This window comes from Octodon degus, unplaced genomic scaffold (assembly GCF_000260255.1).
Source record: "Octodon degus isolate 3935 unplaced genomic scaffold, OctDeg1.0 scaffold00002, whole genome shotgun sequence".
Classification (NCBI taxonomy): domain Eukaryota; kingdom Metazoa; phylum Chordata; class Mammalia; order Rodentia; family Octodontidae; genus Octodon; species Octodon degus.
This window is the reverse complement of record NW_004524578.1, coordinates 15571293-15586698: the sequence shown is the minus strand read 5'-3', so window position 1 is coordinate 15586698 and position 15406 is coordinate 15571293. Positions and strand designations below refer to the sequence as shown.

Genomic DNA, 15406 nt, shown 5'->3' with positions numbered 1-15406 from the left:
GGAACCGGGGATTGAACTCAAGCCCTTGCACTTGCCAGGGAAGCACTTATTCTACTGAGCCATCTCCCCGGCCCCTAGGATACATCTCTTAACAAGGGTACCACTGAATGTGGTGTTGCACACCTATAATCCCAGCATTGGGAGGCTAAGGCAGGAAGATCTTTGAAAGTTTGAGGCCAGCCTGGGCTACAAAGGGAGCTCAAGGCCAGCCCGAACTGCACAGTGAGACACTCTCAAAACAACAAAAAAAAAGGTATCATCCACATGATGTTCATTTTATTCTTGTTGTTCCTTTATCTAAACTTTTACTTTATATGAATTTTTAGTAGAACATATAAAATAATTCTCTTTAATCTGATTTGAGGAGAAATGAATGCTGATTTCTGACTCTATTTTCCACAATGCAACCATGTTTGAGTCACTTTTATATGCTCTTATTTCAATTATCTTTTAAATAAGAATCTATCCTCTCCCACATTACTCTCTCAAGTATAAAGGAAAAAAACTGCTGTATTACAATCCAAGAAAATTAAGCCCCCAAAAGTGATAAATTTAAAAAGAAGTGACTGGCTAGAAGAAACTATCTCCTAAGTTAGTATCAATGATCAATACTCAACAAATATTGGCAAAATGAGTGAATCCATTTTCAGGAAAAAATAATCCACATATGCAAAGAGCTCCTTATAAATTTATTACAAAAAGACAAATCAGCTAATTAATAGGAAAATGAGTTTTAAAATAACCAATTGAAGAAGGAGATCTGTAAATAAAAACATTTTAGAGTATAGAACACCTGAGTCAGGCCCAAAGAAATTCAGACTAAAATAACTCTGAAATCATGCACGGTTGGAGGGAGAAGAGTGAAGATTAAAAAAAAAAAAAAACTATTAGGTACAAAATGTAGAAGGCTGACAAATGCCTGGTTGATCAGAATGTGGTTAAAAGCAATCTCCTGTGTACTTTATGAGGACTGAATTGGTGGCACAGACATCAGTGAGAATGTCAACTCTCAGTATGCACGGGGAAGAGACTTGGACTTCACAGGGAAGAATGGGCTAGAAAGGAAATTTAAGTCCCCATTATTTAAATCTCAAGGCCATCTCTGTCTGATGTGGTGTATTTACGAGTGACTCAGTGTGTGTGTTTATGTGTGCTAAAGCATAAACATGAAGCATTAGCAATCACCTGATGAGCAATAATAGGAGAAATATGGAATTATTTTGACTTGTTTCACTCTAATTTTTCAACTTTTAAAACAAAAACATGTTGGCACTTCTAATTTAATTTTTAAACTTTAGATATTCAATATTAATAGTGTTAGAGGTACTCACAAAATAATATGGCAGGTTTTTGCATACTTACATCTACATTTAAAATTTATGATCAATTTTTCATGTTTTCTTTTTTATATATTTGGCACAGGGTCTCACTATGCAGCTCAGACTCATAGTGATCCTCCTGTTTTGAGCCTCCCCAGCTCTGGGTTATAGGTGTGTGCCACCACACCAGGACTCAGTGGCAGGCTCAAGGTGTCAGCTGATGGGACCAGCACATATGGTGCCAGGGATCAAACCCAAGTACCTATGCTTGCCTCTTGGTCTGCTGAGCTATCTTACTGGCCCCATGTTTTCTTTCAAATCCTTTTTGTTTATGAAGTACTTGTGAGGCCCAACCCCCTTTCCCTTTCTGCTTCTTACTTAGATCAAATTGCTATCATGAATCAGGCTACCAGTTTTTCAGCATAGTTTTATACCTTTTCTATGCCAGTAAATACCCATAAACAACAAATTGCTTCATTATGTAAGAACCATATATTTTAATGATGATTTTAAAATAGTGATATTGTTGTGAAGTCCTGCTCAGATGTACAGATCGAGGACAGTAAGAAAGATGAGGAAAAAGAAATTTGAGATGACTTGGATGTGCTTTATAGTCTTTTCAGGTATGCTCAAGAAAATTTCAGATTGTTCTTCAAATAGGTTTTAGATTCTCCACTGAGGTTCCCTTGAAAACAAAACTCTATTAATATGAAAACACCAAGCGCACAGAGTTGATGCAGGTTACCCTCAGGGGTATAAATCCCCCTTTGATTTTACCACACAGCTAAATCCTCTCTTCTCTGCCTTCCCCGCAGTTTGTTCAGATCCCTGTCTTAGTAGAATGTGCTGTATTATAATAAGCTGTTTGCATGACTAACGCACCCACAGACACACAGTGTAGATCATGAGAGCTTTGTTGATAGGATTTGAAAGGATTAAGCGATATTTATCTTTGTATTCCTAATTTCTACTATGGTATCTTGTCGTAGTTGCCTGAAGAGATGGAAATCCCAACACAAGGAAAAGGCACTGTTCAGTTTCTCTAATTCTGACTCATCTTATTGAAGATTTCCATGGAGAGATGACATTATCCTCTTACACTTAATTTTTTAGCTCAAATATTTGTCAGTACTAGTACTTTATAGCAACACAGAAAAAGAAAAAAGTATTGCTTAACCAGGAGACCACAGGCCTGAAGTTTAGCGCTACCTCTACCACCAGCTGGCTACTAAACCACACGGGTCAGGTCCCATCTTGAGCTCAGTCGCCCATTAGTAACAGATTTGAACTTAATACAGTTCATGGATATTTAAAGACTACAGTTCACTGATTCCATAATATTACTTGGCCCTACATGCCTCTGGGAAAAGTTCCTGAGAGTGAGAGGGTTTCACTTCACTTGAGTTTCTGTTTTCCTTGGACTACTGTCGTCACTTACAAACTCTCCCCAGTGGAAAGCTCTGTTCCTCTACCTGATCAGGTGTCTCAAAAAAAGACAAAGGCCAGAGCGGATGGAAAATGATTTGCAAAGAAGCCAAAGGGGGAATTCTGTAACTGTGTATTTTTCCACTCCATCCTAATTTAATACCACTTACGAGTGACAACTCCCAACCCCAGGCAGGTGCCTGTGTGGTAGCTCATTACACCCTGGGGACCTCATGTAAATCTTTTTCTGGAACAGCTATTGTCTTCTAAGGAAAAGCTTTTAGCATAATGGCAGGCTGAATAGAACACTGCTTTTATAAAAATACTTTTAAGAAAAAGAAAAGAGAGAAGTATTCTTTAACAACTGCCAGTGCAGCCTTAGCTTCCCCTAGCTCGGGCCCCCTGGAAAGAACAGTGTGTGAGCCATGAGAGACTGGGGAAGTAGAGTGAGATTATCTCAGCCCCAGAGACAGAGGAAGGTTATGCTCTGCTCTTTCAGGTTATAATAAACACAGGGTGGAGGTGTCTCCGATTGCAAAAATAGCAAGTCCGCCCCCTCCCTTCCACCTTTGTTGTTTCACCACTCAGTGAGCAAGTAGTGACTATTCACTTCAAAAATAAGTGAGTTTCTAATGAGAGAATGACCTTTTCCCTCAGAATAGTTTCCCAAATGAGTTCCTCGTCTCAGCTCACTCTTAAGGACAGTCAAGAAAATATGGTTGTAGGACAGTCAAGAAAATATGGTTGTAGGGGTTGAGGACATGGATGTTCAATTTGGCGAAACAAAAACAAAAGCCTCCTGAGAAAAATGAAGCATCCATCACAGTGATGCGGGTCTTCATTCTCAAAATACTACCCTCTTTTCTCTGAGCAGAAATGATCATTTAGAATATGAGGTTTTACGGGAAATGTGGGAAAAGTTAAAAAGGAATGCAGAATTCAATGAATGCTGTTTTGGCTGTGTGTATTCCAGGGGAAATTTTCAGTGAAGGCACAGCTTGAAGTGCACGATAAATAGGAATGTGGGGTTAGAGACCTACAGACCCCTTCCTCAAGGACTGCTTAGTGTGCCAAGGATGGTGATGCACCTTCCTGGAGTGGCCACCTGCAAAATGGAGATAAACACAAATAGCACAGGGAGATTCAAAGAGTTCGAGAGAGATTTCCACACAAAGGCAACAACTTGTGTGCAAGAAGAGGCAGCCAGCAAGAATGGTTGGGGCAGAGCTGACTCTAGAAAAACATAGACCCACTCTCCTCTCCAGATGTGGGTAAATAAAGACCCTAGGCTCCTCGATATTTCATTAGAATTGAGGTGAGTAATGACCCCCTCCAAAAAAAACTTTCTTTACTCACCTTATTCTGAATTGCTTTCTCATTTTGCTTATACATTTAGCATCTTCTCAGTTCAAATCCAACAAAGCAGAACACACAGACAGACAAACAGACAGACACACACACACCAAAAAAAAAAAAAAAAAATACTACTCCTCTCTTCCAGAAGGATAGACTACAGATGACACCTCCACTCTCTACCTGGAAATTGTATATTCAAAGGGCCTGCTGGTCAAAATACCTAATAAAATATAATGTGTTAATGATTTTAAATATACTAAGGTAAATATGCCAAAACATATTTACCACTGAAGACCAGTCTCAGCATTGGAGATAATTTCTCAGGTTGATCTTGCCAACCAAATCGATCCCTAAATATACTCTTCAAATGTCTGCTGGTCTAACATACTGAAGCTTTGTTGTATTGTTTCCGATTCTATTTACGTCTCCTCACTCTATGTTGTGCAAATCTCAGAAGTCTTGGGCTCCTTTGCCATGCCAACTCTCACCATTTAGGAAAGACTTGCACTTTCTGATTCTCTAGAAATTCTGCCATCACTGAGACTCTTGTGGGAGGCTGAGATGTTTATCCTTTTATTTTATTTTATTTCATTTCATTTTATTCAGTACTGGGGATTGAACCCATGCTCTTCACATTGAGCTGCATCATCAGCCCTATTTATTTATTTACTTTAATTTGGGAGCAGGGTCTCCCTAAGACATTAAATTACATAGGCTGGGCTCTAACTTAGGCTCCTCCTGTTTCCACTTCCTACAGTGCTGGGATTACAGGCCTGCAACACCACATTTCTGGTAACCACTTTCTTTTGTTTCCCCTCACACCTATCTCTTTCATAACAGCTTCAGGGATACTGTCCCTGAAAACTTCCTATTCCTTCTCCCAGGGAAAGCGTGTGACTCCTGAAGGCTGGCTACTTTCTTGGCCATGAGGGCTGAGACCTCCAGGTGGGAAGCCGTGAGTCCTCTCTCTCATGAAAGCATTGCAAAGAAGGCCTCATACTCAGTTTTCCAAGCAAGGGTAAAGCAGATAGCCTGAGAATCGAATGACTATCGAACTGAAAAAATATTTATTATGAAAGGAAAGCTAAATGTTTCCAGGAAAATAACTTTTTTAAATGAATATGCTTTTAAAAAATAAATCAAACCAAATGAATGTTTCTGGAGACTCTCTGGAGCCCAGACCCTGGGAAGAACTAAAAGCAATCAATGAGGAGTCCTCCATAATCGCCAAGTCTGAGACTTCAGAAAAACAACCAGGAGAAGCAACCTTGATCGAGAGCATTCTCCCTGGGCCCTGTGGCCATGCTTTTGTTTCTAGAAATAAGGCAAGTGGTAATCCAAAAAGATGGGAGGAAAGCCCTTCAGTGCCACTTTCCCTCTGTATGAGAGGTGAGTGACAGCCAGGGAATCAGAAACTGGCCAAGTCACGTGACTCAACATCTCATCCCTGACTGAAGTTAAGCCAGTCCCGAGGAGGAAGATGCAGGTAAGACAATTTAAGCTCACCTAGAGGGCAGCCTGGAGATGGGACAATCATGAGCAGCTAGCCCATATGCCATGTTCTCTTCCTAAATCAACACACCACGCTCTGTGGCTCAAAAGAAGTTAATGGTTTTACTTCTAAATTATAGGCATGGTTAATTGCACTTTAGAGAGTAGGTGGTGTTTACATTGCACTGGGTTCTTTATTTTAGAAACAGTAATGGCATGTGTTCATGCATATAGTGTAAGCTCCCTGTAAAGGTTTTACTAACAGCAGGCTGAGACTGTGCCCCCAGATAGATCTCAAGCTCTCTACAAGGCTCTAGGAATATCAGGAAAAGCCCCAGGACCTGATGAATCCTTTCTCTCCACTCCTGCCCAGAGGCTGAAATGGCCATCATGAAAATGCTTCTGATGGAGGAATAGAATTCACTGTGAGCAGCAAGAGAATAAGACCGTTGTGGACCATTTAGCATACACTGCTCTACCAACTGAGACACTAGAGGAAGTTCTGGCTCACAGAGTAAAGCCAGAATGTTGCTGCTGAGCACGCTGAGGGAGTCAGCACACTTGCCATGTGTACAGACCCTGAAATTAGAGGAACAAGGGCTAGAATCTGGCACCCTCATCCATCACGGTATTTAACCTCCCTCAGTTACACTTATCCCATCCTTAAAATGAAGTACTTTCATCACTTTTCCATTGCTGGGATAAAATCTCCAACACCCACAGTGTAAAGGAGGGGTGGGGTTTCAGTCCATGGTCAACTGGCTTTAAGGAGAAAATGACATGGCAGAAGGACCTGGTAGAAGAAAGCTCGTGTCACGGTGGCCAGGAAAGAGAGAGAGAAGGAAGGAGCCCCAGGGCAGGATACTCCTCCCCAGGCTCACCACGAGTGACTCAGTCCTTCCAAGCCCATGCCACCAGTGATACTCTTCTTCCAGGCCCACTCCTAACAACACTGCTAACAGCACGTGGAGGGGTTAATGGATCAGTGGTTCAGTCCACCAATGAGTTTAGTACCCCATAAGCCTCTGCAAACACGGGACCTGTGGGTACATTCTAGCTCTAAAACACAACATGAGCATTCCTAAACTTAATCCCCAGGGTAAAAGATACCCATCAGCCACGTAGTCCACCCAAATAAGATGTTCAGTGAATGGGCCAAAGAAGCTAGACTTCTTCCATGACTTAGAAAGAAAGGACAGCAGGATGGAAAGACACCAGACAGGCTGCATAGCCCTCATGCACTCTCAGGACCAGCCACAGACCCAGCAGGCCCCACTGCAAGTGAAAACCCAGGGTCCCTTTTACATATTTATTTTTTCTTCAAGTCCTTTAGTTTTATTGCTTTGGTTTGGTTTGGTTCGGTTTGGGGTTTTTTGGTGGAACCAGGGATTGAGCTCAGTAGTTTTTAATTTAAAAAATTATAAATTTTAATTGGCACCTAATGTATGGGGCTCAGTAGAAGACTTCAATATGTGTCTACACTGTGCAATGATCGGATCAGTAATTCATAAGTCCTCATGACTGATTATCAATCTTACTGAGCTATAGAACATCAGATGTTATTCCTCTTACTCAGCTGCACCCTCGACCTCCTCTCTCCTGCTCCCCATGCCACCCTTTCTGCCCCTGGCAACCAAGGTATTATTCTAGTCTATACTTCTATTAGGTCTACTCTTTAGTTTCTAACAATAAACATGATTATGCGCTATTTATCTTTCTGTGCCTGACTTATTTTACATCAACATGATGGCCTCAGGTTCCATCCACATTGCCATAAACACCTACTAAAAACTTTTTAGAAGGCCATCCAAATAGCTCAGTGGATTAAAGCACCTGGAAGCAGGCACAGGGGCCAGGGGGTTCGATCCCCGGGCCTGCCATGCCAGCCCAGCCCCCCGGGATGCAATGAGATAGCAAGTGAGACTGGGCCTGGTGGCATACATCTGTAATCCCAGCACTTGGAAGACTGTAAATAGGCGGATCACTACAAGTCCAGTCTAGTAGTAGGACCCTGAAGACCCTGTAGACCCTTCCCTAAAATACCGAAAAAAAGAAAAAGTATTTTAAGGAATTTTAAGGTGGTTATGGGAGAGCATTAAGCAAAATGCCTGCTCCTCTAAGGAGGGGGCCTGTGCCGCCGTACAAGCGGCCCAACCATGAAGACAGCTCTCGCTGGTCCTCCTTCCTGGACCATAGTCCTGTTTTTTTTCAGGGTATAGCTCAATGATTAACACTTGCAAGTGACAAGAAAAAAAGCACACCACTCATCTGACCACTGTAAGTCCCTATTTCTGCCCCAATACCTCCAGAGAAGAACAGTGGCTGACAGATGAGCACATCTTTAGGAGAAAAGATAAAGGAAAGAAAAACGTGTGTAAGTGAACATTATTTATAACTACGCATGAAGACAGCAAGTAGAAACTGGTCTCCTTTGATTTATATAAAGGGTTACTAAGAGATCTTTCATTTCTGTCTCTTTTCCTTTCTACCTGAGTTGCTTCCTGGAATATCAAGTTATGCAAGGGCCTTCCCTATGTTTCAAGTTCTTTTCTCAAAATAAGAATGATCTCTGTAATTAGAATATCAGCAAAAGCACCAGTATCATTAAAAAGAATCTAAAAACATAGGTGCTTTCATGTCATAATTACATATTGAGTTTTTCTTCCCTCCTCCTTAGAAGCAGAACTTGCAAAACAAACAACTATGTATCCACTTTCTTAAATAAATAATTGCTCCAAGAAGATAGCCCTGGAAGGATCACTACCTCTAACTCTCGCGCACTTTTTTATCTGCTGGTTGGAGGACTGTGTGACTGTTAAAGAAATTGCTCTTAAATGTATAAAACACATAGGAGAATTTTTGAAAAATCCCTTATTATTCATTAAAGCATTTTAGGGCCTCATTAATTCAGATGGGATAATCAGTTGTTGATTAGCCAGGTTGTTAAGCATCCATTGTCAGATGTGATGGGGTGTAAGAAATTACATTCTGTAACCACCAAAGAGTCACCTGAATGCCATTAACACCTCATCAAGTGAGGCAGTATCTTCTGGGGATAAATTAGTCAGGTTTATTCTCTAGTCTTTTCTTCCCTCTTCCAAATTTCCTTGTGTTGCAAAGCATTCCTCACCCACTTTAGTTTCTTTTACCGAGCTAAGGTCTAGAACTCTGTCCAGAGTGATTTATAAAAGCTTATAAATGACAAGGTAGTCATATATATGTTGTAGTGTGTGTGTGTGTGTGTGTGTGTGTGTGTGTGTGTACTTGGTTTGGCTTTGTTTGGTTTCACAGCTGATAGCTAGAGCTTCCTTCACACTCTCACCCTTTATGTCGCAGGATTTGGATCATGAAGGGAATCCTTCAGCCAGGGCTCCGAGGATCCACTTCCTTCCTTTCCAAATCTTGACTGACTGAGAGTCATTTAACAGCAATGAGCATGGTGAGAAAAGTCCCTGGATTAGAGGTTGGAAAAAGTGATTCAGAGTCCTGGTTCTGTTTGCAGAAAGGAAGTGTGCGTCACTAGTAACCTGCTTTCCACACCAGCACATCGTTTCATCTCCCTGGCTGTTTGTAATTTATTTTCTCTCTCTTTGACAACAAAGCAACTTTAATATTTACCCTTGGTATCATAAAAGGAATTCATAATGTATTTCTACCAAAAAAGCTAAGTCCCCTATTCTCCAAGGAGCTTCGGTCTCAAAGGAACAGAGGGCTCCCAAGATTGTCAAGGACCCTCCTCCAACCCACCTCCAGTCAAGGGGGCCTGTTTTACTCACGGAACTGCTCCATGTCATCAGTGCTATTAGACTCGGGCATGGCTGTGATGGTCACCAGTGGACATGGATTCCCACCCAGTGTCTGGCAGAGACTTTCCTGCCGGAAGTAGATTTGCCTGGGATTGATACTTTTTTCCAGGATCTCAAGGTGAGTCTAGAGCAGAGATAAAGCAAGAATGTATATTATTAATATTTTATATAAGAATAAGAGCAAACAGCAATAACAACTCACCTTGACTAAATCTTTATGGTTTATAAGTATTTTTGTTACTTTGACCTGTGTGATGTGTATTAGACATTGAGTAATTAAAAAGGGGCTACTCAGTCAGGTTGGTGGCATATTCTTGTAATCACAGCACTCCCTCAGCTGGGGCAGAAAGATCCCAAGCTCAAGCTCATCCTATGCAAGTTAGGAACTTGGCAAAATCCCGTCTCAAAATTTATAAATAAATAAAAGAAAGCAAAAGAAGGCCTAGCGAGGCAGCTCATTGTGAAAGCCCTTCGTTCAATCCCCAGTATTGTAAAACATAAATTAACAAAAATAGTGCCCATTCCTACTGCCTAGAAGTTCAGCAAGGTTAAGCAGGGAGCATCGTTCCTGCCTAATAAAAGATGTAGTTACAACTTGCGCTGGAAGTAAAGAGCCAGGACACCAAGCACACTGCCCAGGGTCAAGTCCATACCGTGTGTGGCGGGTACCGTGAAGACAGAGCACAGCGGAAGTGCTGTGGAGCTGAGACAACTTCAGCAGCACAGAGTACAGCAGGACCAAGCAAAAGGAGAGCTGTAAACACACTGCAGGAAATAAAAACCAACTGAACCCGGAGATGGCTGCATTAAGACAATGACCATCGACTGCCTTACCATATTTCCTCACTGAAATACTCTCTAAAAACATAGAATAATGCAAAAAAAAAAAAAAAATGGAATTGCCATTGAAACCAAGACATCTGTTTAGCAATCCTGCAGACCTCTTAAGATATTTTCCCTCACTAGAACACTGAAATTATCCATAAACAAGCTAGAGATTTCCCTGCAGCCCCTCTGCAGACTCAATCACAGCTGCCTGCTTATGGTGGCTTCGGGAACTGGAGAGGAGGCGCCGTGAACCTTCTGCAGCAGGAAAGCATCAGCACCACAGAGATTATCCTGCCAGCTCACGATCTCAAGTTTTCAGCGAGGTGCTAATGAGGCCAAGGAGAAGCTCCTCGCACGTTGTTCCTCACCAATGACAATGGAGGAGCCTGCTACCTAACTGTGACAAACAGAAACAGATACAAATCTTATGGAAGTATTTATAAAACACTCTTAATTATCTTATTTTAAAAGAGAGTGGTGTCCTCAAAAGACAGAGGAAGTGTTTACATGTGGGAAAGATTTACTACAGATGTAGTGAGAATTGTTAGCCCTGAAGATGTCCATGTTCTCCACTTTGGAACCAAAGAATACAGATGCTGCATGGCCACAAATACTCTTTCTCAAAGGTCTGCTTGAGGAGCAGAGAACATTCTGCATTCTGCAGTTAGAGCCAATCCAAGCACAAGTAATTAAAAGCAGAGACCTTTTCCTGACTGCAAAGAACCAAAGAGATGGCAGCAAGAAGATTCGGCCTACCTTGCTGGCTTTGAACATGATTAATAAAGGCAGGCAGGGGCCTTCTAGAAGCTGAAAATGACAAGGAAGTGGATATCAACACACACACACACACACACACACACACACACCCCACAGAAGAAGCACAGTCCAAAAGCTTTGTCTTTGTACATTGAGATCTATGCCAAACTTCTACCCTGAGAAGCTATAAAGTGAAACAAGGAAAGAAGATAAGCAACTAAGCCACTAAGTTGGTGACATATCACAGCAGTAATAGAAAACCAATACATCAAGAATCAAGGAAAAGAATATCCTAAGTAAAAATTCAGCATTCAGATAGGAATACCTGAAATCCATCTTATTTTTAATAAGATATTTAAGTTGTAGGGAGAAACAAAAAGTGCAAGGAAAGAAAAAAGTGCCAGATGGTTCTGTGGCCTTTCCTCTAGCCTTAGATGCAGTGGAAAATTTGACCTAGAGTCATATACTTTTGACATTGAGAACCTAGATAATCTACAGCCTTACAGCTTCTTGGCCACATTACCATGGTTGTATTATTGCCCTGCTCAATGGCACAACATGATTGTTCTGGAAAATGCTTATCCAGGAACACCATAAAACCTTCAAGTCCCAATTGATGCAAAACTCTTTGAACTTCCCTCCTCAACATCTTTGCCTTTTATTATGCACCAATCCTAAACCCTTATACAAGGATTCTTATGCCATCCTATCAGGTCTCTGCCTTAAAATGCCTGCCTTTAGGGAGAATTACAATCCCTGATTTGAAATTATACTACAAAGCTACTCTGAGAAAAACAACATGTTACTGACAATAAACAGTTCCAAGAATCAAAAGAGCAGATTAGAAGCTGCAGAAACAACTCCAAAAACATTCAGCTATCTTATCTTTGACAAAGGGGCAAAACAAGTACACTGGAAGAAAGATAGCCTCCTTAGTAAATGGTGCTGGAAAAACTGGCTTTCCACATGCAGAAGACTAAAACTATGTTATCACCATGCACTAAAGTCAATATGGATCGAAGGTCTAAATACTGTAGTAGAAATACTAAATATTCTGGAAGGGAGAATATCCAGAATTCTTGAAGACATAGGTGTAGGCAAAGATGTCATGAATACAACCCTTATCTCACAGGAAATACTACAAAGAATCAACAACTGGGATCTCACCCTATTAGAAATGTTTTTCATAGCAAAAGAAGTCACCAACAGAATCAAAAGACAACCTACAGGTTGGGAAAAAAATTTATCCAGTTGTTCCTCAGGCAAAGGACTCTGATCTATAACATATAAAGAACTGAAAAAAATCAAAGACCCCAAACTTAAAGACACAATCCAAAAATGGGCATCTGAGTTGAATACATACTTCTCAGATGAAAAAAATAGAAATACTAAATAAATATATGAACAAAGTTCATCACTGGTCATTGGAGAAATACAAATTAAGACAATGCTGAAATTTCATCTTACTCCAGAAAAAAAAGGCTATTATCAGGAAATCAACCAATAATAAATGCTGTTAGGACATTGAAAACAAACAAACAAATATAACAAACAAACAAACACAAATGAACACTTCTCCACTGTTGCTAGGAGAGTAGTATGGTACAACCACTATGGAAACCAGTGTGGAGATTCCTCAAAACCTAGGATTACAGGGCTAAGAAGATAGCTCAGTGTCATAAGTGCCTGCCTGGCAAATACAAAGTCCTGAGTTCAATCCCCAAAACAAAACAAAACAAAACAAAGCAATAAAACCTGGGATTAGAGCCCAGTCCTAGCCCAGGTCTGGTGAGTGTGTGGGAGAGCTTCCTGCTACCCTGCACCTGCGGGACCTACTACTGGTCCCAGCCCAGGCGCAGAGTGCGTGAGACCCTCTTCCACCCCCTGGGGACGTCCCCACCACTCCACAGCACCTCCCCCACCCCGTCCACCAGTTCACCAAGTAGGAATTTCTGCTACATTCCAGGAACACCCAGAGCCAGTCCTAGCCCAGGCCCGGTGAGTGTGTGGGAGAGCTTCCTGCTACCCTGCACCTGCGGGACCTATTACTGGTCCCAGCCCAGGCACAGCATGGGTGAGACCCTCTTCCACCCCCTTGGGAGTCCCCCAACACTCCGCAGCACCTCCCCCACCCTGCCCACCCTGTAGGAAATTCTGCCGCATTCCAGGAACACCCAGACCCATTCCTAGCCCAGGCCCGGTGCAAGTGTGGAAGAGCTGCCCCTCCCGCCTACTCTACCTTGTCCCCTCCAGGCTCAGCTCAGGCCTTGCAAACAGGCCTGGGGTGTAACCCTGCAGCTGCAATCCCTGCAGAAAGTGTAGAGGATAGAACCACCCAGCTAGTCCAAGAGCAGATAATATTGCCAGAGGGGCACAATAAGTTCACCCCCAAGGGCAGCAGCAGGAAGGAGCTGAGGACAGCAACCAGACCCAAGACAGACACAGCTGGATAAATCCAAACTTTGTAGATCGGCAACTGAACTTCAGTACATGCTAAGGTTATAACTGCAATGAAGATCTACAACAAAGTACAGAAGACATTGCAATGCAAAATGATAAGAAGGAACAAAATGCAACCTCAGAACCCAACCCCACCCGTAACAAGTGCAGAGGACACTAACACAGAACAAATTGGGAATCACACAGCTGAAAGCAATGAATCAACGGCTTCTGAAATAAAAAAACAGCTGCAGAATGTATAGAGGAACTCAGATTGGAAATAAAAAAAGAAATGCCTGAATCAATAACATCTGCAGTACATAATCAAATGCAGAAACACATGGAGGAAAACCAATGCCCACACAGAACAAGAGAGGAAGACCCTAGCTCAGCTCAAATGCATGAATTAATAGTGTCAATAGTAAATAAGCAACAGCAGAAAGATATAGAAGACCTCAGAGTGCAATTCTTTTCTGAAATAAAAAAAGAATTCTCAGAACTCATAGCATTTGAAGTAAAGAAACAACTACAGAAACATAGGGAGGAAATCCAATCTGAAAAAAACACTGCAGTAAAAGAATTTATAACTGCTTCTAAAGAAGACATCGATAAAAAAAAATAGAGGAAATTAGAAAAATGACAGATTCCTTGAATGAGCAATACAGGAAAGAAATAGATCGCATGAAGCAGAGTCAAAGAGATATAGAGGAAATTAAACTCTCAATCACAAGCTTGCAAAACCGTTTAAGTGAATGTGAAGACAGAGTTTCAGATCTTGAACATGCTGGTGTGGCTCGTAAAAAGGTAAGAAAGAATCTTTTAAAAACAACGAGGATGCAGGAAAGAATAATCCATCACCTGCAAGATGATGCAAAGATGAACAATGTGAGACTAATAGGCATCAATGAGAAAGAAGGAGTAAATACAAATGACATTAAAAAAATATGGGCAGAAGTAATAGCAGAAAACTTCCCAAATATGAGGAAACAATCTGACATTCAGGTAACCGAAGCATACAGACTGTCAAATAACCTCAACCCAATGAAAAACACACCGAGACATATAATAGTCAAGATCCCAGAAATTCAGCACAAGAATAATATACTGAAAGCCGCTACAGAAAAGAAGCAGATCACATTCAAAGGAAAATCTGTCAGAATTATGGCCGACTTCTCTTCATAAACCATGAAGGCAAGAAGAGCATGGAGCAGAGTACTTCAAGTCCCCTATGAAAACAATTTCCAGCCCAGACTACTATACCCTGCAAAACTCTCTTTCAAGTATGATGGAGAAATGAAATACTTTCATGACAAAGAACAGCTAAACAATTTCATGATGACAAAGCCAACCCTACACAGGCCACTGAAAGATGTTCTACAGAGGGACCAAAATAATCAGAACTCCACGAATGAGATCAGAAGGAATCAAATAATACAGCAAGCAATTAAACACAGGAGAAAAAGGAGTAAATGACAGCAGGTAAATAACATGTCAACCTTAAGTCAAAACATCTCAACTATAACCATCAATGTAAATGGACTCAATTCACCAGTTAAGAGAAATAGACTGGCACAGTGGATTAGGAAACAAAATCCAACAATATGCTGTAAATAAGAAACACATTTAACTCATAAAGGCATTCATAGGCTGAAAGTCAAAGGATGGAACACACTACTACATGCCCCAGCACCTCAGAAAAAAAGCAGGGGTAGCAATCTTATTCTCAGATAGTCTCAACTTCAAACCAACAATGATCAAACAAAATAAAGAAGGTGACTATATACTGGTTAGGGGAAAAATGCAAGAGGAAGAGGTAACATTCATAAATATGTATGCACCAAACACAGGAGCACCCTTCTATATAAACCAAATCTTAATGGACATGAAATATCACAATTTTAACAGGAGACCTTAACACACCCTTATCTCCAAAAGATAGGTCAACCAGACAAAAACTTAGCAAAGAAATAACAGAACTGAACCAGA

At 41.2% G+C, this 15406-nt stretch overlaps 1 protein-coding gene across 3 annotated transcripts in view; it reads right to left on the bottom strand.

Moving 5' to 3' along the window:
• The window catches only part of Agbl1 (ATP/GTP binding protein like 1), a 958008-nt gene that overhangs the window by 699201 nt on the left and 243401 nt on the right, over positions 1 to 15406 (bottom strand). For all 3 annotated transcript variants that reach the window (XM_023710175.1, XM_023710176.1, XM_023710177.1), the window contains one exon: positions 9368 to 9521. In XM_023710175.1, coding sequence (XP_023565943.1) covers positions 9368 to 9521 — 154 coding nt within the window. The remainder of the gene's footprint in view (positions 1 to 9367; positions 9522 to 15406) is intronic.